The sequence below is a fragment of the Camellia sinensis genome, chromosome 2, assembly GCF_055761805.1.
Source record: "Camellia sinensis isolate YWXY chromosome 2, ASM5576180v1, whole genome shotgun sequence".
Taxonomy (NCBI): domain Eukaryota; kingdom Viridiplantae; phylum Streptophyta; class Magnoliopsida; order Ericales; family Theaceae; genus Camellia; species Camellia sinensis.
The window spans coordinates 124,531,497-124,557,461 of NC_138962.1; the positions used below are offsets into that span (position 1 = coordinate 124,531,497).

Sequence of the window (25,965 nt, forward strand, 5' to 3'; positions counted from 1 at the left end):
ATTATTATATATTTAAAGAAGGAATAAAATGTACTGCAGTAGTAGAGGAGAGGAGAAGCAAAAATAGATCCACGGATTGAATGTCTACTCTTCATCTCCGACTTGTAGCTGTCCTTAATAGCACAATGATTTAATCATTTTAATGATCTTTTTTTCCTCCTAATTAGTTCTTGAAATTATGGAACTTTTCCATTTAATTGTTTTTGTTGTTTGGCTTTTTTCATAACAGATCCAAATGCTAAGGTGATTGCACTATCTCCCAAGACCCTATTGGCAACAAACTAGTTCATTTGTGAGGTATGCAACAAAGGTTTCCAAAGGGACTGTGGTACTCTCTTCTCAAGGTAATCACCTATTCATTCTTTTCATTTCCTTGATATCATATGCACAATGACCATCCATTATCATATATATAATGCCCATTCATGATTGACAAAGAAATCATGGGAAAAATTTGGTTTTGTTTTTGATTTTGAGAGAACAATCTTTTTAAGAGCCTACCTGTGAATCATCTCCTTCCTCCTCAATCCTTTAGGGAGTTCTATATCTGTGTGAGAAAAGGCCATGGAAAAATCTTTCTCTTTTACATGATTATTCTACTTCCTTCCCTTGTAATTCTCTCTCTTTGAGGGAACTTCATAGCAATGCTTGTCACGACCCGAACCCGTCCCTATGGGTTGAGGCCATAACCGGTCAGTAATCACGAGATTACCTACGGCCTCAAACCAAATAAGACAAAACCCATTAGAGTAAAGGGGCCAAACGGAAGCAAATTTAAAACTTTGTCCATAGAGCCGTACTTATATGCACATCATAACATTCCACATTTACATATGTTAATAACTCACAACAGAAAGTGTTGTAGCATAAGGTTCTGTACAGACAGGATCATTCAACTCGAAGTCGGCCAAACAAAACTATATACAGACGTATACCGAAGTCCTCGCCAACATGACAAAATACACAGAAAGGCAAAAGGGTGAAGACGTGTCTCGTGCGTGAGACGCAAAGGCTGACTCTTCAAACTTTGGTTGTTCCATACAAACTTCACTGAGGCTGGGTCTGGACCTCTCTTGGCTCACCTACAAACACATGAATGAGCATGAGCGAAAACCCAGTGAATAATATCAAATAAAGAATATATATTGGAACAATATACATCAAACGGCCTTGGGCCCAATTTATATTTCTAACTAGTACATACATACATAGACATATGTAAGTTAAGTAACTGCGATCCCAAACACATCACACGGCCTCGGGCCCAATTCATTAGTATCATTCAAGTCAAACTGTTATTCGTGCCAAACTGTTATTCGTGTCAAACTGTTATTCGTGTCAAACTGGCCTCTGGCCAATTCATTCATGTGAAAATGGCCTCTGGCCCATTCATTCATGTCAAACTATTCTCTGGCCCAATCATTTATGTCAATCGGCCTTCGGCCCAATCATTCATATCAATCAGCCTTCGGCCATATCATTTATGTCAATCGGCCTTCGGCCCAATCATTTATGTCAATCGGCCTTCGGCCCAATCATTTATGTCAATCATTGTCCACCATTCAAATTAATGAACTTACAAAACTTACATAAAAGTAAACAATTAGATAACAACATATTTCAAATATCTTGTTAAGATATTACTCACAGTGATCGGCTGATTGATTTGCCCTAGAGCTTGACCCTACACATCACATAACACATATGGTCACAACCGATTTAATCCGTTCTTAATTCACATATTCCTCTTTAGGCTTAATTCTTATTCTTCTAACTCATTTACAATGCTCAATATATGCCTAAGAGTACTTAGAAGTGAAAGGGAACGGAAAATGGAACACATAATGCATTTTCAAAATTTCAGAAAACAGGGTCCCCGCTCGAGCGTGGACTTCCCCGCTCGAGTGGACCCATGAGGCCTGCAAAAGTACTGGTTATGTCGAATTTACGCTCGATCGTGAACTCTGGCGCTCGAGCGGAAGGCCCCTCTACATGGCTCCCCGCTCGAGCGTGAACTTCTCCGCTCGAGTGGACATGCAGAAAATACTGGGAGCTCGAAATTCACGCTCGAGCAGCAGTTCTCCCGCTTGAGCGGACGTCAAATTTTCTAGGTTTTCCAGAATGTATTCTTGAGCTTCAACTCGACATTCAAAGGTTCCAAATGCATGATTTTGGCTCAAATTTCACATATACATATTCTAACATGGTATAAACACCAAATTACAACACAATGAAGCTCAATTTCACAATTTAATCACATGCATGTCCCAAATTAACTCAAACTCAACACCAACACACTAGATTCAAACATGCAAGACTCAAACTCCTATGATTTGCACTTGCATGTGAAATATACACATTATCCCCAACTTAATTGGTGAAGAGATGATCAAATACATGGTCATTAATCAAAACTTAACATGGATTACATACTTTATGCTCAAACATGGAAATTTATGGCAATTTCCTTCATGTATGTGTTCTAAGACTTCAAATTCAACAAAACCAACTCAAATTCATTTCAATTCTTACTCTTGATCATTAGTCAACTTTGAATACACAAAATCACACATTAAACTCATGAATTCAAAAATCAATTGCTTACCTAAAAGCCCAATCTTCCCAATCTATGGTTAATTCTTGAGTTTAACTTCAAGACTTCCAAGCTTCAAGACCAAACATAGATTTTCTCCTCTCTCTCTCTTTCTAATTTCGGGTCTCTCTCCCTCTACAGAGTTAAATCAGCCAAAAGATGAAGCAAGGAGAGGAATTGAGTGTGTATTGCCTTCTTACAACAAATCCCACTAAGTCCAATTTAATAATGATAAATAAGTGGACAATAATTCATCAATTAAATCAATTAATTCTGATCTGAATCAATTTTCAATTAAATTTCACCATAGGCTCTAAAAATTATGCCTATCACAATGGCGTAATAAATTTTGGTTTCAGTGGCCGATAGGGCCTTCAATTTAAATTCCAAAGTAGATAATCAAACAGATATTCCTACGGTGAACAGATAGGAGTTCAAAACCACATATTTTCTCATAATGGCACACAAAATCATATTAAACACATAATCATACTCATATTAAGGACCAATTAACATATTACGGAACAGGGATATCACAATGCTTGAGCAATATTTTATAATGGCATGGTATAAGAATAGGGTAATAATAAAATCTATGTAAAATAATTTGAAAAACTGGTACTTATTCATTTCAAACCAATATATCTTGATTTGTTATTTCAAAATGTTATTACCATTTGCCAATCATTTTTTTCCCCTAGTATATGGTAACAGGAAAAGGAAAAGGAGAAAAAAAATGAAAGAAACAGAAGAAAAAAAAATTGTAATTCAAATCTCCTCCTTGAAAACATCACCAGTCATCTTTTGCTATTCACGTGCAGTGGATACAATGTGAGGAAGGAAGGATATTCATTTTTTTTTTTTTTTTTTGTATGTATACTGTGAGAATTGGAATTCCTTATCATGGAATTTTATGATCTGTGATGGAGGGAATATGTTCATGGAAGTAAATAGCCTTTTTTCACTTTTTCACAATTTCATCCTTGTGTTCTCTGTATCCTTCATTTGCAAGTCTGAAAATGGAGTCAACATATACCCTTTGGTTGGAAAGTGAGTTGAGGTGCCAATTGGAAACAACCCAAGAGTTAATTGAACTCAACTGTACAGTAGATTAGAGGACTAATGGAGGTGATTAATATATCGTCATGATATACTCATGCAGTTTTATTTTCATGATTAATATATCATGGAACAAATGGTGTGAAGTGAGAAAAATAGTGGTCTTTTGACACTAAAAAAAATGTGAGAAAAAGGCGAAAACGGGGCCGTTTGGAGGCAAAAATTCAAAATAGTCCCTAAACAGCACCAAGATCATAATAGTCACCTCGGCCTAGATTAAACAAACTTGTGAGAGCAAGTGGGGCATTGATAAGACGCACGGTTAGAGATTTAGAAAAAAACAAGTGTTGTAAGCTGCAGGTTATAGTAGCTAACTTGCTAGATCAAATATTCACTTATATATGTTGTCTAGTTATTGCAATATGAGGTATAAAATCCAAATATAAGCATTGATTGATAACATCTATTTCAATCAGTAGAATTATTATATTGATAGAATTTAATCTGTGAGTCATACATCCATTACTCATGGAATTTTTCTGAGTGTGGTGCAGTGATATTGATAGCATTTTAATGTTGATTGGATGTATACATATAAATGTTGAATTATTTACAAAATGGTGTTGACAGTCCTTTAATTTGTTCATGTTATCTTTACTTTCCATGGATCATTTTCAATTTTTGTCCAATTTTACAATCCGAGTGATGTGAAAATATTTTCATATAAAAATTACCTGACATTATTTTTGTTTTTTTTTTTGTACAGATGAACTCGTGCACGAAGTTGAATTGTACAGGACTAGTTGGCACTTGTTACATTTTTTTGAAGGATTATATATTTTTGGATAGATGTGTATGGAAAATATTTGGATAGACTACTAGTTATATTTTTTGATAGATGTATATGGATAAAAATTTAAAACATAATAACAACTACTTGTTATGTTTTAAATTTTTATACTATATGTGAATTGGATAATTATATAGATTACATGACATATTTAATTGAACGATTATGTAGTTTGGAATTACTTGTGTATGAAAACTTATAATAGTTGATTTTAATTAAACACGTTAATTTTTGGCTGATTTATGTATTTTGTTGAATGTTCATGATTCAGTTGATTTTGTTGGTTTGAATGATTCTTGCAAATTACAGGTTATATTGAATGGTTTCGATTGATTATTATATATCATATAGGTCAAATGGAATTCTTTTTATATTTTATTTATATTTTGATAAACAAAAAGAATTGATTTGGCGACCAAAATTTGGTTTGGTTTTCCCTCTTTTGGCAACCAAATGATTAGTCGGTGTTTCACCATTCACATTTGGCGACCAAAATGTTGGTAGATGAAAGGGTACATTTGACGACTAAATAATTAGTCAGTAAAATTATTAATTTTGGCAACCAAAATGTTTGGTCGCGAATAGGTCTATTGCCAACTAAAGTTTTAGTCGTGTAAACATTACTTTTGGTGACTAATATTTTGTTTGGGAAATGTGACAATTGATGACTAATATATTTAGTCGGGAAAATATCACTTTTGGCGACTAAAGTCTTTTAGCTACAAAATGGATTAGTTGTGATAATTATATATTTAGCGACCACAAATTTAGTCGGCAAATAGAATTTTTTCCCGACTGAAAATTTTTTTAGTTGCTAATTACTTTCCGCGACCCTCAATTGGCGACCAAAGTGGCAACCAAAAAAATTAGTCGCGGATAACTTTTGCCAACTAAAAATGGACTTTTGCTGACTAAATTTTTAGTCGGCAAAAGTGCGAATTTTTGTAGTGATAATAATAAACACAGAAATTGCACCTACACACATATAGGTATAACAGTTCATATTCCATATAGTTACGTGTTCTCAATGCAAACAAATAGATATTTATCAGATGAATGCATCTTAAATCTTTTATAGATACCTTATTGTTCATTTGGACAAGTGTATGAGTAATTAACTCGTGCTCTAATACCACTCTATCATGACCCAAACTCATCGCTAGAGGTTTGTGTAGACACCCCACTTTTGACTGCCTGCGAGACTCGGACGCTCGGTTTGGTGCACTCAATGATGAAAGTTGAATTGTGAATTCGCAGCGATTCGGAATCAATTAGGCTCCCGAAATAACCTCAAATCTTCAATATTTACTTTGTTTGAACTTGTGAGCTTTATTTTTGGACCTTTTCCATCCATGAGCTAAGTTTGAGCCAAAAACATGGGAGGCCATCAAAACCTGGCCGTGCATTGGTGATGGCCGGTCATGGCTATAAATAGCCGGCCGGCCGGCCTTCGATGGCGATAAATACTGTTCTGGGCGAAAGGCAGCCAGTTGTCCATTTTTGAAGATATTTGTCACATTTTCAGCTCAAATCCTATAAAATCGAGGCTCTGGGATTGTTTTGAGGGTTGAAAAAATATCAAGAAGAAAGATATACACCCTTGAGAGCCTTGACTCCTCCTTCTTCTATTGCAAGGCATCCTTTGAGCTAACCTAGTTTGCTTACACCATCACTACACACCATACTTAGCCTTGTTTGATCATCCTAAGGCCTTGGTTGATCTTGAGGAAGTGTAATTCAAGCTTCAGAGTGCATTGAATTTGAGTTTGAAACTCTAAAAGCAAGCTAGCTTCTAGAAAGGTATAAGCTTGCTTTCTCTTTTCTTGCTTACTTTTTTGTTCTCTGCACCATCATTCTTGCTGTTTTAGTTGTTTTTGAGCTCATTTGAGGGTTACCAAAAGGGTGCTCTTTCTACACCTTTATTTCATAACCTAAACTCTTCTCCTTTTCACTCTCTTCCCCTGGTATTCATACTGATTTTCAGAGTTTTGAAAGGCTAAAATATGTGGTTTTGTGGACCAAAAAGTTGAGGGATTAGCTACCCCTCCTTAGGCTTGCTTATTAGCTTTAATTCTCTCATATTTTGCTTGCTTTCTTTTGGTTTTTGTAGTGTAATTTCAGTAGTGTTCCCTTTTAGGGGTTGTTTTAGGGTTGCCATGGCCTTTAAAATTGTTTCATGCTTTGGTTAGTTCATGTGTTGTCTCATAAATTGCATGCATGGCTTATGTTGTATTGTTTTAAACTTTCCTTTGCTCTATTTCCATGTTGAGAGTCTCACTCTAAATAATCAATCAACTATCTGTCATTTGTATTTGAGAATGATTTCAACCGATCGAGGTTGGTTGAAACATGTAAGAATAGCCTACACTTAATGGCGTAATCTCTTAGGAGATTCATTGTCAACAGTGTAGCCTTTCTCTCATGTTTTAGAGAGACCTCTCGTTTGATGTTATTTCTTGTTTAGAGGACTCTTAACATCACATTTGGACAGATGGACTAATGAATAACAAGGCCTAATAAAATTGGTTTAAAATTTGGTTAACACACTTAAAGAAAATGGCTTGAAAAGCTTGAACTTAGTTGGACGTTATGCCAAGCTTCTTGGGTCAAGTGCCATCATGCATCAATCCATGGTGTTTTGATGTCCTTGAAGCGTCTCAACTTCCTTTTTTGAGTTCATTTCATGACAAAAGGGGAATGGTGGTCTATTTGCATTGCATTCATTGATTTTTGGTCCAAAATTGAATTTGAGATCATCAAGCGATCGCATCGCTCATTGATGGTTTTGGAGTCAATCCCAACCTTTTCTTGAGGCTTTCTTATGACAGAGAGGGAATGAAGGACAAACAGAGCTTGAAAATGCTCTATCTGCACTGATTTCACCTCAGAGCACAAAAACAGAGTTTGCACCAAATCAATGCACGGTCGGCCCTCTGTAGGCCCGGCCGGTCATTAGTAATGCACGCTCGGCCCTTGGTGTTTGGCCAGCAGTGCAGTTTTGCAGAAACAGAGGCAGTGACTGAAGGTGAGACAGAGTAGCTTTCGGGCGATGCGCATGCAACCTCCATCCATCTTCCTTGGCATGCTCACATCAAATGCGTTGTCATTTATTTGTTTCATTAGTATTATGCATTGTGTTGTAATAATTCAATTAGTTGTAGCTAATTAGTTGTGTTGTAATATTTAATTAGCTTAGATAGTTACTTATTTAATTGCTTTAGTTAGCTTAGAATAGCTAGTTAATTCAAGTGTTGTAATTAATTAGTTAGTGTAACTAGTTATTAGATTCCGGTTTGTAATAATTAATTAGCTTAGAATAGTTAGTTAATTCATTTCAAAGTTTTGTAATAATTAGGTTAAGTAGCATAACTTAGCTAGTTTATTCGGACCCTCCTTTGTGAGGGCATAATGTTGTAATAAGTGTGCGTGCGTGTGTGTATGTCTTCCAACCCCACGTCTTTCTCCCTTTTGTTTAATCGCTTTTGATGGTTAGATTAGGAACATTTTCAATTAGCATACCTCATGCTTGCATGTTTGCATCCATTCATCTATCTTGCATGCACCGAGACTCAGTACATCATTCAAACTGCATTGCAATTTCAATTACTTCTTTGAATCCGTGTTTATCGCATGTTGTTCAAATCGATTCATATGCCATATTAGTAGCCGAGCTTATTAAATTGCATATTACATGTGTTGCATTAGTCACTTAACATAGTTAGTATCATGCATTTTTCTAACTAGTTTTTGTTTTAGCTTGGAGTATTCGGTAAGTTTTTGCGCTTTAGCATACTTGCACGAGTGTGATTGCCATATTGCCATGTTTCACATACTCGCCATGAGGCTATGTGCTTACTTGCTAAACTGTTTGAATGCTTGTGGATGAAAGCTTATTGTTTGAATTGGAACGATTCAACAAATGTTTGTTTTAAGCCCACTTTGTTATGGCAAAATCATGTGTTTATGCCCACTATGTTTAGTGACAAATCCATATTTTTAAGCCCTCTTGAGGGTGGCAACTTCAAACCATTTTCGCAAACAAACATGACTTGAAATGTTCCAATTCTTGTGATGTAGTCTATACTTGCTTGTGTGCATCACATAGTAATGTTAGATTAATAATTGAAATAAGAATACATAATGTATATAAAGAGCATATCATGATTAGTAGAGGCCGATCTTTGATCGGACGAGCGGGGGTCCTCAATTCATAACCTTCCCCCCTCGTACCCAAGTTTCCGAGCTGAGGCAACTTTGGCGATGACAGAGACGTGGTCTTTGGCATGAGTCAGGGTTTCCTAAATTTCTCCAAAAATAAAATATTTAGGTGACAACTCTGTATCTGGTAAAGCAGTCTAATTTTGACATTATTTGATTTAAAATTGATTTTCCAAAAAGGTATGCCGGATTTAAACTCTTTGGTGTTTATCAGTTTCACATTGCACTTGTGAGACTAGATTCAGAACCGCGGGAGTCCGAACTGTGAGGCCTTCTTTTCAAACCCTTTCTGAAAGGTGGGGCGTGGAAAAAGGCGAGTCCACAGTTTGGATCATAACCGGCCAGTAATCATGAGATTACCTACGGCCTTAGACAAAAATCAAATCATATTTAATTATATGGGGCCAGAAGTGGAAGCTGAAATGTAAGATTTGTCCAATGAGCTATGCATGTATGGCATATCAGAGATATCTCATTTATATTAATAACTCACACTCATACATACTTAAGAAGTCTTACATGTCCAAGATCGTACATGTGTCATTAACATATAACCACCAAACTTAATTCAGACATGGTCAAGCATGACCAACAAAAGAAAATAGAAAATCAAAAGACAAAAGCCTTGTGCGTGAGGCATTCTTGGCTGACTCCACAAAAACTTGGTATTTCTCTACAGGTTCATTAGGGCATGGGGTGGACATCCCGCTGCTCACTTACGTACATATATATTTAATGGAGTGAGCTAACGCTCGGTGAATAGCATCAAAATAAAGAGGTTATATGAATGAGTTTCTTTAAATAACATAAGCAATTTCATATTATAAACAATTCATAAGGAAACAACCTTGGGTCTAACAAATAGCGGAACGACCTCGAGTCCAATCATTTATAGTTGTATACTGACCATTCGGTCAACCCATAATAGATAATTGGACTTATCAGATATTCAAAATAACCTTGGGTCCATATTGTCAAATATACGGAATGACCTTGGGTTCAATTTAGATATACAGAACGACCTTAAGTCCATCATATACATTCGTGTCACATTAATCACATTTACAGTTATCATGTTGATTAGATAGATAAGAACTCATTCACATTTGCAAAATCATGAATTCAGAAAACTTACTACATTAAGACATTCAGAAAATAGAGTAAATAAGAAAATATCTTTACTAAGATATTAATCACAATGTTCGAAGTGTTATCAGGCCTCCGTGATCCAACCTACATTACACATAACATATAACATATAACACATAACACATAACACACATTGGAACGTTTGACGAATTCAAATCATTCTTGCTTTACTCAATTCTTTTCATTCCATTTCTTACTTATTAGGTCACTCATGAGGCCTAATTCATGTCTAAGAATACTCAGAAAGGAATGAGAATGTACATGTGATCAGAATATGTTTTTTTAAAATATGCTGAAACAAAGCACTTCGCTTAAGCACAACATTGGTCGCTCGAGCAGACCACTTGGTCTATAGAAGTACTACATGGTCCGAATCTAGGCTTGATGTTTGCTTGAGCCAAGATGTAAAATAAAAGGCTATCGCTCGAGCAGTGACTTGGTCGTTAGAGCCAAATGCAAATGTCTGCAAAAATACTTAATGCATGAAATATGCACTTGGGCGACAGATTGTTTGCTCGAGCAGTGAGGCAAAATTCTGGAATTTCCATAACTTAATTTGAATTTCAAAACACATGTCCAAAGTATGGATTCGTGCAAGACTTGTCCAAAAACTTGAAAACATGTAATTAAACATAAACACTTGATGACTTACAAATCTTATGCTCAAAACTTCATGAATTTACCAAAATTAAACATTATTTCTTCATGCATGTATGAACCTCAACTCCTTCTTTTCTTGGTTTTCAAACACATGCTCTTTAATTCATATATTCATGAAATTCAACATTCAAAACCTTAGAAATCAATGATGCATGTATGACAGAATGAGATAGTTTCAAAACTCAACATGGATAATAAATTCATGATCATATAAGAAGAATCTTGACAAAATCATGCATGCATGTACAATTAAGCTTCATACTCTTTTTCCAAAATTTTCAAAACATGAAATTCAACTTCAAACTCTTATGAATCATGAGTGCATGTATGATATAATTTCTAATTTCAACATGGATGACATGAATCATGCTCAAAATCATGAAATTAAACAAAATTATGCATGCAAGTATGAATTAACACCAATTCCTTCATTCTAAGCTAAATTCTCACATTTAATCACATAATCTTTTTGAATTCACATATTTGATGACTTAAATTCAAAAGTTAAGGTGTAATCACATACCTAGAGTCTTCAACAACACCAATTCTAGCAAAAACTTGAGCTCTACTACGCAATCCTTCAATTCTCTAAGCAATTTCTTCAAATCAAGCTCTTTCTCTCTCTCTCTCTTTCTTTTTTTTTTCTCTCTCTCTCTCTATAATTGAATTCTCTCTGTCTCTCTAAAATGTTGCACAGTAGATTTTTGAGTGTAAAACGAGCCTAATCACCTCAATTAACATATATATAGGCCAGGTTGGCTCAATTCACCAACCTATGATTAAACTAATTAATTAGAGCTTAAGGCTAATCAGCCAAACTTAATTAAATTGATTTAATCTAATGAATATCAAATTTTAATCAAACCTCTCATTAGGCTCTAAAAATTATGTCATTCATAATAAACTAATCAATTTTAATTTCTGGCGCCATTAAGGCCTTCAATTTCGGATCATAACAAAAATCACAATAGATATTCCTACGATTGACAAATATGCATCCAAAAACCATATTAACCACATAATTAACATTCAAATTCACACTAAACACATAAGCACATGCAAAACTAAAGAATTAAAAGTATATTACGTGATGGGGTTGTCACAGTTTTGTATCCACTGCCCAGTTTTCAGTTATAAAAGATTATTTTCATGAATTAATATATAATAAATGGCATGTATGTGCATTCATCTTATGACTTTGTTATGATTCATATATTGTGTTAAAATATTTCTACTGGGTTTTGGCTCACCCTATGTAGAAAACAACTTTCAGGTGCTGATGATATGCCTCCACCAAGGACATAGCTTGGGAGCACTTGGAGTCAAGAGCTTCCTTTGTTTTATTTGATGTAATTATTTTTGTACAAGTTTTGGGCTTTAATTGTATTGAGTTGAACTCATTTTGATGTATCTAAGCATTGACTTGGAAAGATGTAGTCATTAGGGTATATAATTACTTGATCTCACTTTTATTTTAATTCATAACCATGTCATATGCTATAGATTCAGGATCTAGGATTTATGAATGTCTACACGCATATGTCATCTTTTGTATGATCAACGATTATAAATGGAATATAAGACATGATGTTATTGATCAATTGTAATGAATATTATGAGATGGGCTATTGTTATTATTTCAGGGCGTTACAATACTTAACGAATACCTTCTCAGTATATATATTAAAAAAAAAATTTCTCAATATACATAGAATGCTGCTGAATGCCTTTACCTTTTTACTTTGGACCCGCCATTGTTTTTTATTTTTATTTTATTACAATTTTGTCTTAACATCAAATTCTAATTTTGTTCTAATCTTATCCTCTCAAGTCTAACCCTAACCCTAATCCCACTACCACCTCCACTCCCGCCAGTGACCTCTAGTACCCAACCAACCTCCTTTATTTTTTTTTTCTCCAGTGAGCCTTTTGTCGCCACATGTTGTTCATAGAACTATCAATAGTGGCAAAGGTTAGGTTTTCGGTGGCGGCGACGGCTACGAAGAAGGAGTGACTGATTCGCGAACTCTCTTTTTGCGATCTTCGTCTTCATCCTCCGGAACCTACTCTCTTTTCTCTCTTTTGTAAGCAGCTCTTTCTTTTCCCGTCGATTTCTCTCTCTACCTCACATGTTGGTTGATTTTTCTTCGTTCGGTTATATAAAGCCGAACTAGTTGAATATGCTTGGCGCTCCACAACCGAACATATGACTTTTGTTCAGCTAAATAATACTGAACATTAGACTTTTGTTCGAAATTGGTTTTCTGAATGACGGCGAGAGTGGTCGCGAAGGTAAAAAGAGGGGTTTTCTAAATTGGTTATCCATCATTCATTTTCAGCAACATCAATGTGATTCTTTGAAAATGGATTTTCGGCTATAAGACCTTCCAACGTTGTTGCATTCCTTGAAACATAGTTCGCATCTGTCTGATACTTCGAGGAAACAAATAGTTGCTATATTGTGGCTATTGATGTTGATGTTGCTGTTTGAGTAGGTTGTCGTAGGAAGAGGGTCGCCAGAATGGAAGGGGGCTGCTAGAGGAGGGAATGAGAAATTGCATGTGAAAAATGTAAGGGTGGGATTCAACGGTTATATTTGAGATTATGATGGGATCCAAAGAAAAATAAAGAGGGAAATAATTTTGGTAATAGAGGGCCAAAGAAGTGGGGGGTCCAAAATAGAAAGGTAGGGATATTTAGCAACCTTCTATACATATCTTTATTTCAATAACACCCACATCTTCAATTTCAAAACCCACCACCTTTCTTTCACCGCTATTATTGCCATTCTCAACCCTCCATCGCTACCACCACCGTCACTCCCAACTCATCTTCTTCTATCCTAACTCTCTATAGTCAATCTTGAAAGTGAGTGATTCATGGTAGGGGGTTTGTGAGAGTGTGTGGTTCATGACATAAAGTGATCGCAGACGGAAGGGGAAAAAATGGTATAAGGGAATGGTAGAGGAATGAGGTAGCGCTTGCGATGGAGATAGAGGATGGTTATAGTATTTTAGAATTAAAATTTAAATGGAAGAATATAAGAATACTGTGGTATTTTTATTAAAAAATAAAAATTTATGGATGTGTTGGGTTTGGTTTCGAGAGATAAATTTTCAAAAAATATTTTAAAGAGAGAGTTTAAAATTTTTTTGAGTTTGTTTGGTTGTATGTTTTGAAAATAGTTTTGGAGTATAGGAATTTGGGATGATTTGATATTTTGTTGTAATTGAGTAGATGTATATGAGAGAAAAAGTGATTGAAAATGAAAGAGGAGAGAGAAAAAGTGATCGATTAATATGTAGAAGAGAGAGTGATTTTGAATATTTTTTTTTTAAAATCACTAAGCTAAGGCCAAGTTTGGCAACCTCAAAATAATCTATCTTTTTATCTTTTTATCTTTTTTTCATCACATCACCTCTCTACTTTTTTGTACATCTTTTCGTAAAAAGATAAAAAGTACATTTATTTAGGTCATCCCAAACAATTTCTAAACAAAGTTTTAAAATTTTTTATCTAAGATTTGATTATTAAAAGTAAACTAAACAAGGCCTATATATTTAAAATATAAACGGAAGGAAATTAGTGAAAGTAAAATTATCCAAGAAAACAAAAAAAAGAGAATAAAAAAATAAAAAAATAAAAAACAAATCCAGACGCCCACAAAATGGACTACGAATAATCACTACACGAGATCCGGACTCTTCACTTTCCCCTCCTCTCTCTCTCTCTCTCTCTCTCTGAGCAAAAATCCAACCCACCCAAACACTGCCGAGACGGAAACCAAGAGCGAGTTCATTCTCATCCTCTGAGACCCACACCACACTATCTATCGTTCATTCATCCAATTCTGGGGTATTGCTCTGCTTGTAAGTTCCGTAGTCATATTCTTTCTTTCTCTCTCTCTCTCTCACTTATTTTGTCTACATTTATTTATTTATTTCTCTATCTCGAACTTCTTCTCACCGCACGATCGATCTTTTGTCTCTATCAACCTTTTTGCTGGAAAACAAAGGAAAAAGACAATTAAAATTTTTATTCTTGCGATTTTCGCTGTTTTTGATTTTAGAAACAAAATACCGAGAAAGTGAATTGAGTTGCAAGCCGTTTCTCTCAGGTAGGTCCCGATATGATAAAGATTTTGGGGTGGATGTTTTCCTTTTGTTTTCCTGGCATCCAAACAGAGAACAGTGATTGATGGAAGTTATTCTTAATATATTTTTCAGGTGAAATTCTTTGAAGTCATGCCGGACGTGCATGCCCTTGTGAATGATTTCGTAATCAAGCTGAGAAAACGGTAAGTTCATCATATTTTGTTCATTTTGTGTTGTCGAATTTGCATTTTGGGGTTTTGTGTTCATCGTTATTGTTCATTGGATTGTCAGATTGGCATTTTGAGGTCTTATTTGTGCGGGTGTTTGTTTTCATTGGTATAGTTCATCGAATTGTTGAGCTAACATTTTGTAATTGTGTGTGTGTTTTGGTTTTTTTTAATCCTTTCTTGTGGCAGTAAAATTGAGGGATCGAAGGCTACAGCCAAGCATACGTCGGAGTTGCTTAGGTCAGTAATTTCACAGCAGCGAATTCCCCACACAAACCAGGCTGGGGCTCTTATTGATGCTATAAAGGAGGTTGGAGAGCAGCTGATTGCTGCAAATCCTGTGGGTACGTGTCTTATTATTTCTATCAGTTGTCATTTCAGCAATTATTGATCAATTAGTTCATGATTGTTATTGTTACTACTACATGTCTGTGATAGAGAAATAACATGCAGAAAAAATGAAAATATTATCAAGGATTAATGCTGTATAACGTATGTGGTACTTGACTGGAGAAGTAGTGGAACCACATGTCATGCTGAGGACAGAGGCGGTGTTTGCTTACAAAACACAACAATCTAGAGAGAGAGAGAGGCATATGAGCACTGGGGTACAAAATATTGAGCTCAGGGATGATCTCTCTAAAGTTTCTGTACTACCTCCTATTTATAGGAGGGTCACGTGGTCCTTAGTGAATTTCCCATATATTTGGAATTCTGTTAGTGTATGCTAATTCGTGTTAGAGCATATTAATCCGTTAGGATTTGCCTAGATCTCCGAGCTTTGGCACAAGATGCTCCATGGTGTTGGCTATGTACCCCTTGTTGGGTGACATACCAAGTGACACAGTGCTCTATCGAACCGCCAAGCCACTTGATCCCAGAGTCATGCGACACTATGGTCAAAAACTTGACATACCATAGTCCTGCCTCTTTGACTTAGGTATTGCAAAACTACCACGGTTGACCCTTCTAGGGTGTGGAGTTCCTGCAGCATAATCACTACAGTGATTATAGTTAGGCGAAGCCTTCGATCGATGCTGTTTTGAACTACTACCATATACTTTATGCCATGTGCAGCATTAATCCCTTTGGGAGATGTTTGCTTTTTAGATTAAATCACTTATACACGTTCATTCATATGGGACATACACGTGTGAAGCCATATGTAAATCATTAATCCGACTCTGCAGCATAATCACTACTGTGATTAATTATAGTTAGATGAATCCTTTGACCCATGCCGTTTTGAACTAATGCCATACTTTATGCCATGTGCAACATTAATCCCTTGGTGGAGATGTTTTCTTTTTAGATTAAATCACTTGACACCCCCAACTGCCAATGGGTTCGGATAAATATGAAACAAGCCAACAGTTGTAACCGCCACCAATTGTTCCTATAATTCAGCCTTGCTTGTCTCATGCCAGCATGTCTTGGTCTAGCATGTCTTGGTCTTGCATAACGGCCCCTATATTTTAGCCTACCTTTGGCTTGCCTTAGACAATTCGAATTGCCCATGTCACTAGCCAAACAGAGTCCCGAGTGCCATCTGTTGGTCTTGGTCAAGCCCATGTGGCTTGCTAACCAATCAAGTGCATGCCTTGTTGTCTAGCCATGTCAAGTCATCTGATTGTGTTAAACCCCCAAGTGTGCTGCAGCCCATCATTTAGGTCACATTGGTGCCTTGCAGTTGCCATGCTGCTGACGCTTGGCCAAGGGTTGAGTGCCGCTGCCACACGACACAACTGAATGCCCACCTTGTCATGTTGGCATGCCTCTCTCATGCCTTGGTCTAGGTCTGCTGACATAGGTGCAAGGCGCCACCAAATGTCAGGCTGCTAGCTCCCAAATGTCAAGGTGCTAACACTTAGCCTCTCTGCTCCTTTTTCTCTTGTTTCAAAGGCTCTCTAGCGAAGAAAGAAGCTCTTTGGTGATTTCTTTTTGAGGCCACTAGAATTTGTACAATAGTGTTTCTCTCTGTCTAGTGATTCTTGGAGTGATTCATTTAATTTGTTCACCAAACAGAAAGTTCTCGAGCCATTTAAGAGAGGCAATCCTGTTGAGGGGCTTGACACCAAGTGGTTGATGCACTGTTTTGGTTAGAGGCTTCCTATCATTGCTTTCCCAGAAGAGTGGTAGAGGGGCTTGTTTGGAGAAGATGATTAATTTTGGGCATGTAGTGCGGAGTAGCACTCTGCTAGGATGCTCCTGGGAGGGATCACCCTTCTAGAAGAAGGGAAGGCTATCAATTTTGAGCATATAAAACCTACTTCAATCACTTGGTTCACTATTAAGCGCTGCAACTATTGTCACGACCCCATCCCATCCTAAACAGAATAGTGTGGTGATTGGCCAGTAGTCTTGACTACCAAAGGCCTTACAAAACAAAAACAAATAATGTACTAATATAATATTGGGGTTCTTTATGCGAAAGTCGTACATACATAGCAAATTAAGTCCATTGGGAGCTGTGCATAGGTAAATATGATATGAAACACACAAACCTTATATTAACATAAACAAATAATTTACATCTTTGAACATGGATTACAAATAGGTACAAGTATTATAGACTATCTATTACAACTTCGTTTAGATTACATTACAAAAGTACAAACTAGTTACATACAAGACTTCTATTACAAAGTCAAAAACTCAAAAGTAAATTCTTCTTGCTCAAGCTTGTTCTTTCTCATCATCACCAACATATATATATAGGGGAGAGCGGTGAGCCATAGCCTAGTAAATAATATTACATTAACGTAGTAATGAATGAATATCGACAAATTTGCAAATTATAGATCAATTCATCAAGCTCAATATATTTCAAAACTTTCCATCATAGTATCTCATTTCAACCATAATATTTTCAAAAAACATAATAGTGATCCATCAGAACAGAACAAAACAGAGGAATAATCGGCCTAGGTATTGATTAAACAAATCCACCCCCAAGTGGTAGAGGAGATCGCAAATGATGGTCATTGGCATGCTTACGGTCCCCCAGTGACTGGGAATAATCTGAGGATGGCATTAACATACAAAGAGTACATTGATATTAATTCATTTCGGATGCAAAGCTAAACATTTTGAACATGATACTTTTTCGATTTCAAAATAAACTTTTGAACGTAACTTTACAATAATATTACTCACAATGGCTCCCGCACAAGGCATATTCCACAAGACCATGACCTACATAAGCAATAATACTAGTATGGATGAAACGAAATGCAAAACAATTGAAATGCTGTTCTTTTCGCTTATGATACAAATGTGCTAACTCAACTTTAGCTTTACTTTTGTATCCATTCCCTCTAAAAATTTGTTTCTAAACCTTATTTAATTTTATCTCAAGTCTCAATCAAGTGTAGTGAGGTTCGGTGAATCAAGGAGAACGAAAAGAAGTCAAATCGGGCAAGTGCCCTGTTTGGTCGCACGTGCGGTGGTCATGTAGCGGTCCATCCTTTGTTGGTTCTGGCTCGGCTGTTCATGTTCTAACTCATTTTCTTCCATTTTTCTTCATTCCAAACCTCAAAACATGACTTCAGAAACTCTAAAATATGCATAAATGATATGGAATTCATAGAAAACATTTGTTTACAAGAGGATTCAAAAGATAATCAATCAAAACATGATTTTTCATAAAAATTTCTCAAACCCAAGCTTTCTTCCATTTCTATATTTAAATTCTTTCAAAACCTATCTTAAATGACTTCCTACCTAGATTATATAAACAACACAAGTAGGAGAATGAAATTCCTTACCTATTGATGATTTTTCTTTGATTTTTGGGTTGGAGTTTTGATGTCCCTTCAATTTTTTTTTTTTTTTTTTTCCTTCTCTATCTCATCACTCTCATCCAAGAACAAGAAAATTCCAGCAGCCCATTTCTCCTTTCAATTTTTGTATTATAAAATAATGGAGGGACATTAGGTTTATTCTTTGACTTAGTAAGGTGTGTGCTTCATCACCTAACTCTCTAATTTCTCCACTTAGACTAATTAATCATACTTAACTCTAATTAATTAAGATTAGTCCTTAATCATAGTTACTTTAATTAATCTCAATTAAGTTAAATTAACTTACTTAATTTTCACTAATCCCTATTAATTTTTCGACGAAGTGTCTAAAAGATTCTACTCATTAGGCCTAAGCTATTAAGCTCCTCAATTAACGTTTCTAAGATGTCTAAACATTTCAATTTCAAGTTCGAAGTTATCCCTAATTCTAAATTGTTTGCCAAAATTCCTATACTAAGGCTTCTCTTTCAAATTGTTCTAAAATCAAGTTTTCTCTCAAAACAATCATATCATATACACAACATAATGCAAAACAAGAGAAATCAAAAATAAATGAATGTATGAATGCAAAGTCAAGCAATGCATGGCTTGGATGTTGCAACTCCCCTTTGGGTTTTATCTCATATGAGACTTGCAACTCTCCTCTTGAGCACATGAATGTTTGGGAAAATTTTGTTTGAAGAACTTTAGGCAAACTATGGAGCAGTCATCCATACAACTTGCTATTCGGATTACCTGTGATGGGGGAAGTGGGGTCCAAGTTTGGAGGATTTTATGGCCTCTACACCTTGAAGTCTATGGTGTGGTGGGCTCTAGAGAGTGTCATTATTGATGAGCTAGGGAATTATGACTTCCTTCACTTTTATTATGGTGCAGCGGCTGAATATGGCTCGTGTTGGGGTTCAGATAAAATATACCTAAATTTTCCAAATGTTGCATATAAGAGTACGTACACCAGGTAGTTACATCATTTCTTTAGAGACTATCTTCTTAAGAAGATGCAATTAGTTGCAGAAGGGCCTTACTTCAATGCCTTGCTGCATGCAACAGATTTGCTGGATTTATAGTTTTATGGCTTTCCTACCGTATCTTAGAAGGTCCTCCTTAACGTGAATTCTACCTTATATCGTCTTGCCACACATTTGGTCCATGGTCATTTGGTCCTTGTGACTCCTTTATTTGTAGGTATTTTGTACAAGATGCTAGATAAATTGAAGGAGAGTTGACAATGTTATGTAGGTTGTTATTGTTAAGTCACCGATTTTTCTAAAAGCCTAAGCTATTACGAAATGGGCCCAACAATATATATCAAGTTATCTAACACCTTCCCTTACGTGCAGTCCCGTCTTGCATGTGGAGAGACAAATAGAAGGAGAAGCAAACAACCAAATAGAGAGGAAGAAACCAAATGGGGACATAATACCAAAATGCTAACAGAGAGACTTGAATCCAAGACCTCTCTAAATCAGAGCTCTGATACCATGTTAAGTCACCAATTTTCTCAAAAGCCTAAGTTGTTAGGAAATGGGTCCAACAATATATATCATGCTATCTGACAGTTATGATTTGTCCTTCAATCTAAGCACCATCTTTTTGCATATGCTTATCTAGTCTTTTCTAGCTTTTCATGAGAACAAATTCCAAACAAGATGAGGTAGGAAACTACCATTTTTTAGATGGTGAAGGGAAAAGAATTAGGAGGCCTCATAGGAAACCATGTTAGACAATCATTTGTGTCGAAAGGTTAAGCTACTAGAAAATGATTCGAAGAATGTAGATTAAGCTATTTCACCCTCTCACAATGTGTGTAAGGCCCTACACCCTCCCACATATGTGCACCGTTCTAGTTCCCGTAGTTTCAATTTGAACAATTTGGTTCCTACACTTTCAATTTTGTTGCAATGCGGGCCCTCTGTCACTTATAGTTTCGCACTTGATTTTTTTTCGTTCCAAATTCTAACGATAAGGGACAAACAAGACCACATTGCAATAAAATTGAAAGTGTAAGGACCAAATTGTTCAAATTGAAACTACGAGGATCAAAGTAAAATTTTTCTCAAACTAGAGGGACCAGTGGCAGTGGTGTAATTTACCCAACAATCAAATTGAGTGTAGAGGAACAAATTGAGTAGATGGAAGCAAAAATACTTGAAATCAAGTTGTTCCATAATCAAAGCTATTATACCATGCGAGACAACTATTTTTCCCTTAAGCCTAAAATGTTGAAGTAGGCCAAACAACACATACCAAGCTCTCACAAATATTTATTGTCATTTTATGGAAAAAAGGAAGGCATTGTTTATGATGATATAACGAAGGCAAACCAACTGGCTAGCTGAATTGGCCACTCTTGTATACTTTCTGTGAGGTTAGGCCATCTTGCCCAAGGCAAAGATTGATTATTTCTCAAAGCTTCTTGAAGGAAAGAACCAGGGAGCTGTCTTTTCTGAAGGATATGTGGAGACTGTATTCGACCATTGCCATTAATGTAGCTTATATTTTTTAGATTATTTTGTGCTTTTGCTTCTGTCAACTATTTAAGGCTTATCTGCTGTGTTTATTTTACATTATTGTATGTACTGGATTGCAGAGCTTGCTGTTGGTAATATTGTGAGGCGTGTTTTACATATCATTAGGGAGGAGGACCTTTCTCTTGCGACAGCCGTTATTGGTGGGTTGAGTTTATCTGCTGGAAGTGATGATGATGATGATGTTGATCAAGATCATCACCCAGTTTTGTCTGCTGCTGCTGTTGCTGCTGCTGCTAGAAGCACTCTAAGGCCACCTTCGTTGCAGGCCCTTCTTGAAGATGTGCCTCACTTAACAGCTGTTCCTCACACTTCTTCTTCTGGGGGTGATTCTGAAGGAAAAAGCAAATGTGAGTTCTTTATCATTCTATCTTCTAGAAACTTATTCGTGCAGTTAATTTAAGATAACATGGTTTTTTTTTTTTTAAAAGTGTTTTATGAAATACTAATGTGTAATCAAAATTCATGTTCATTTGAATATCCCTAACAGTCATTGAACATTGATCAATCTTGATAGATTGTATGTAGTAGTATCATGGAAGGGAGAGTGTGTGATGTATAGCGCAATAGAGAAAGAGAAGAGAGAAGAGGAAGAAGAGGGCCACAGACTTATACTGAATATTAACAATTTAAAGTTAAAGATTACATCATAAATACCTAATATTTATAGGCCTGAAACCCTAATTTTGAATAGGAAATTAAATCATAGAATTATTTGGAAACTTAATGTCTAATCTATTAATATTTTGCTAGGATGCACGGATACAAATACAAGATATGGATACTATATGATACAGATACAATGATATGACAAAACTTTAAAAATAGTGGTGGAGAACAGAATAAGAGAAGAGAAGAAGAGGGAGAGAAACACGCAAAACTGACACAGCCTTCAATCTCAATAATACTCTTTCAAAAACTGATTATTACAATGTCAAAGCCCTAATATAAATTGGAATAAAAACCGAATTTAATTAGGAACTTTCCTAAAATTATTTGGAAAACAAAATCAAATCACATACAAAATATTATGTAGTTAAATCTAAGTAAATAATAATAATAACTACAAATGCCTTCAGACCCATGGGCTTCACATTGGGTTGCCAAATCTAATAATGGGCTTCTAGCCAATCTATAGCTATGCCATCAAATTTGCTTCACTGAAAAGAACTTGACTTTGGCGAGTTAGGAGCACGACCAAGAATGCCATTTGAAGGAGGAACACGCTGAATCAACAAAGACTTCTTCAGTTTGATGGGTGTGAATTGGTGGCACAAGTAAGAGTGTACTCTTGGCATCAGTAAAATAGTTGGTATTGGCTTGTCCATCATGAATAACATCATGATCCCATATCCAAGTACGACCCAAGAGAATATAACAAAGCGTGAGAGGAAGAACATCACACATTACCTGCTCTTTAAGGTTGCCAATGCTGAATGTCACGGGACACTGCTTATCAGCCCTTAGCTTCATGTTGGTTGTCTATGCCACATGATAAGGATCAAGATGTGTTTCAACCTTCAAGCCCAATTTCTTCACAGCATCTTCAGACACAACATTAGTGCAACTTCTTGGATCTCTCACCAACGAGCACACTTGATCATTACACTTTACCCTAGTATGAAAGATTTGCCCACACTGAAGCTTTTTAGGGTCTTTCTTGTTGTCCTTACTTGTAGCAAGTAATAGCTGAATAATTCCAATCACTCCATCTTGGAATTCCTTATCATCATAGTGGGGATCAAAATTGACCTAACGTTAAGATAAATATGACTTTGACTGATATTTTTCTCCCATTTATGTATCATAGACTAGCAGGGAGATTTTCATTCCTTGTCTACTCCTAGTTCCAATATTTTCCATCTACAACCTATGTTACATGGACTCGGGTTTGAGTGTCGGGTACGGGTGTATATCTAAGCGTCAGACCTTCATAAATTTAAATCTTAGGATCTTGGGATACATATCCAAAATTGAATATGGGTATAGGGACACGTCATATGCACATATATATTGCATATTATATAATATTCTCAGATGAGATGTTTTAAATTATGTAGAAATATATTAGAAATTAAATATGATTCAGAAAAAATATGAAATTTCTATATCTAATTCATGTGGGAGGCTAAAAATATTGCTTTACTAACAAAAATGAATTTCTTCTTCTTCATGTATTGTCACAAATTAAAGGATCTGAGTGTCTAAATTGGGTACGAGCGTCGGACACATATCCTACATCCTTACCAACGTCATATCCGGTGGACACGGGTATTGTGGGGGAAATAGAAGAGTCCGTGTAACATAGTCTACAACAATTCGAAATAGAGAATCTATATCAAAGAAATGTCTAACTATTGGAATAATGGTATTTATTGCTATTTGATACATTATGTCAGTAACATTGCTACATTAGATGAATGTACAGAAAGAGAGGGATTTGAACCCATGATAAACAAAAGCTTAAATAGCAATTCCAATGCTACGCCTTGAACCACTTGGCCATCTCTCCTACGTAATGATTATGACCCAAAAACCTGGTGACTAGCGGGTCATTCATATTTGATTATTGGATAAGTACGACCAATCAATTCGACCTATAGAGGGGATTAATAGCTTGCACAACAAGCTTTGTTTGCTTGAACTCTTTTGTCTCCACAACGTCTTCATTATCAACCGCAGACATTGGCTTTATTGGTACATTCATCTTGGGAGAAGGGCGGTTTTTTGCTTGGTGTCCAAAACCTTGATGGTTAAAACACTTGGGCTTATTGTTATCTCCATATGAAGACTGAAAAGGACCAAGAGTAGAATGAGAAGACATATTAGGATATTTGCTTCGGATGGGTTCTACAAAAGTCCTCTCACTTCATGTAAGGATGTCCACTGGGGAATGCATAGGAACCTTCTTTTGTGCTTCTTCATCCTTCTAAACTGTTACTTGGATAGCATATGCCATATGAAAAAGCCTACTAGTCATCGATCCACAAGAGATTTGCAGATGTAGTTTGTGATGGTACATGGAAATCCTTACATCCTCATTTTATAAATACTCAGACCTTGTCTCTAAACAGTAAAATTACCAAGTATATTCTTCCATGGAATTCTTGCAGTGTTACTAGAAAACGTTAATACCCTAGTGAATTACGTTTTGGTATGCACGTTCCGAAATATGATACGCTTTTGTTCTAAAATGGTAAATTTAGCGATATAAAATGATACCAAAAGTTTTTTTCAATGTATTTCCTAAAGTTTCCTTTAGAGGAAAAAGAAGAAGAAATGTAATGAAGTAAAATCTAAGGTGAGTGAAATTTTGACAAAACAAAATGTCAAAGATAGATCATAATGCTCATAGAAACGTGTTGCTATCTGATTAATTTGGAGAAAGATAACCCACCATTTATTGGATGTCTAATAGTTAAAAGAAAATTACCCTAGAAATCCCTTAAATTCTTGTAGTGTAATCCATATAAGTCTACTCCTATCGTACTATATTTTAGAGTATGTGGCGTATCACGTTCCCATTCTCGTTCTTGTTTCACGTATCGGAATGATCCATGCTCTAGGTAACATAGCTTCCTTGTGTTAACTATGTAAATTGCAAGTGAGCTTGTTGCTTGTAACTCGGTAATAAAATAATGATTTGTTGCAATTTTCATGTCTTCCCAATTACATATAGCTACATAGTGTCCTCGCTGATATTTTGCCTACCAAATTTTGGCTGTTCCCTTCAATTTTGCTTCAGCAAAAAGTAGTTTCCTTTTCTCTGTCATGTGGTACCAATGGAAAAACGCTTTAAACTATGTAACCAATCAAAAAATATCATCGGATTGTGATCCCCATTAAAATCTGGAACTTGTAGTTTGTCACCTCCATCAACATCAGTCAAGTAATGATTCACTTGCACTTGTTGGCATCCATACCCCAAATCGGGAGGTGGCGGTGGGGTCACCAAAGGTTCACTAATTGCAGCCTTTCCCTTGTCTTCCAAAGTAAGATTTATTTATTTTTAAGGCAGCTTGTACCTGGGTCATTGCTTTCTTCATCTCTTGCATATCTTGGTCTAAGGTCTCAAACTTAGAATTCAACTCCACTTTGGTAACCATAGTTGATGACAAGGAAGGTCAGTTGGGTATTTGACTGGGGAGAGTGCTTAGGCTGGGTTGGTTTTCGGAGTATTTGGACTTTGGGTTGGTGTGGGATATTTTGAATTAAAGTGGCTACAGTAGAATTTGGTTTATTTTGAGTTTAATAGAGTTGGGCTGGTCTAGGGTTTAATGTGCTGGGCTGGTTTTAATCAATGGTTTGGGCCTCCATTGGATTGGGATGATTGAATGGATAAAATAGAATTAAATAAGGTTGGGTCAAGGTTATTTGCTGGCTGATTTGGTACTGGATTTTAGGTCGGATTTTTATTTTATTTTTTGGTCTGGTTAAGAGGTCACTGGACAAGGGTTGGTTGGGTTGGGTCCTGTGGTTTGGGTCTATGTTAAGTCGCAGGTATTGAGGAGATGGCTGGGTTGTGGACTGTCCTTCTTAGGGTTGGGTTTAAGAGAGTTGAGATTTGTTTACTTCTGTTAAAGATGATGACAAACAGAAGGCTCATTGTTTGACTTTGCTGGACTTCGAAGATGATGATGATGGAAGGGGTAGACGCAACAAGCGCGAGATGACTGGGCTGTGGAAAGAAGATGACGATGACGTGTGGCTGATAGTGTCAGTCATGACATACAATAGGTAGCAATGGTGTAAGGTTCCGATGTTCTCTGGCGAATTTCTAGAGG

General features: G+C 36.1%; 1 protein-coding gene across 6 annotated transcripts in view; it reads left to right on the forward strand.

Moving 5' to 3' along the window:
• The first annotated feature begins 14,116 nt into the window (after positions 1 to 14,116).
• The window catches only part of LOC114310324 (uncharacterized), a 30,720-nt gene continuing 18,871 nt past the window's right edge, over positions 14,117 to 25,965 (forward strand). For 2 of the 6 annotated variants that reach the window (XR_014361604.1, XM_028256284.2), the window contains exons 1-5: positions 14,117 to 14,398; positions 14,599 to 14,646; positions 14,756 to 14,826; positions 15,040 to 15,194; positions 21,244 to 21,531. Coding sequence is in view for 4 of the 6 variants with exons in the window: in XM_028256284.2 (XP_028112085.1) it covers positions 14,774 to 14,826; positions 15,040 to 15,194; positions 21,244 to 21,531 (496 nt within the window). In the remaining 2 variants the exon portion in view is untranslated. The remainder of the gene's footprint in view (positions 14,399 to 14,598; positions 14,647 to 14,755; positions 14,827 to 15,039; positions 15,195 to 21,243; positions 21,532 to 25,965) is intronic. The other 4 variants (XM_028256291.2, XM_028256275.2, XR_014361603.1 and 1 more) reach the window with 4 other exon arrangements.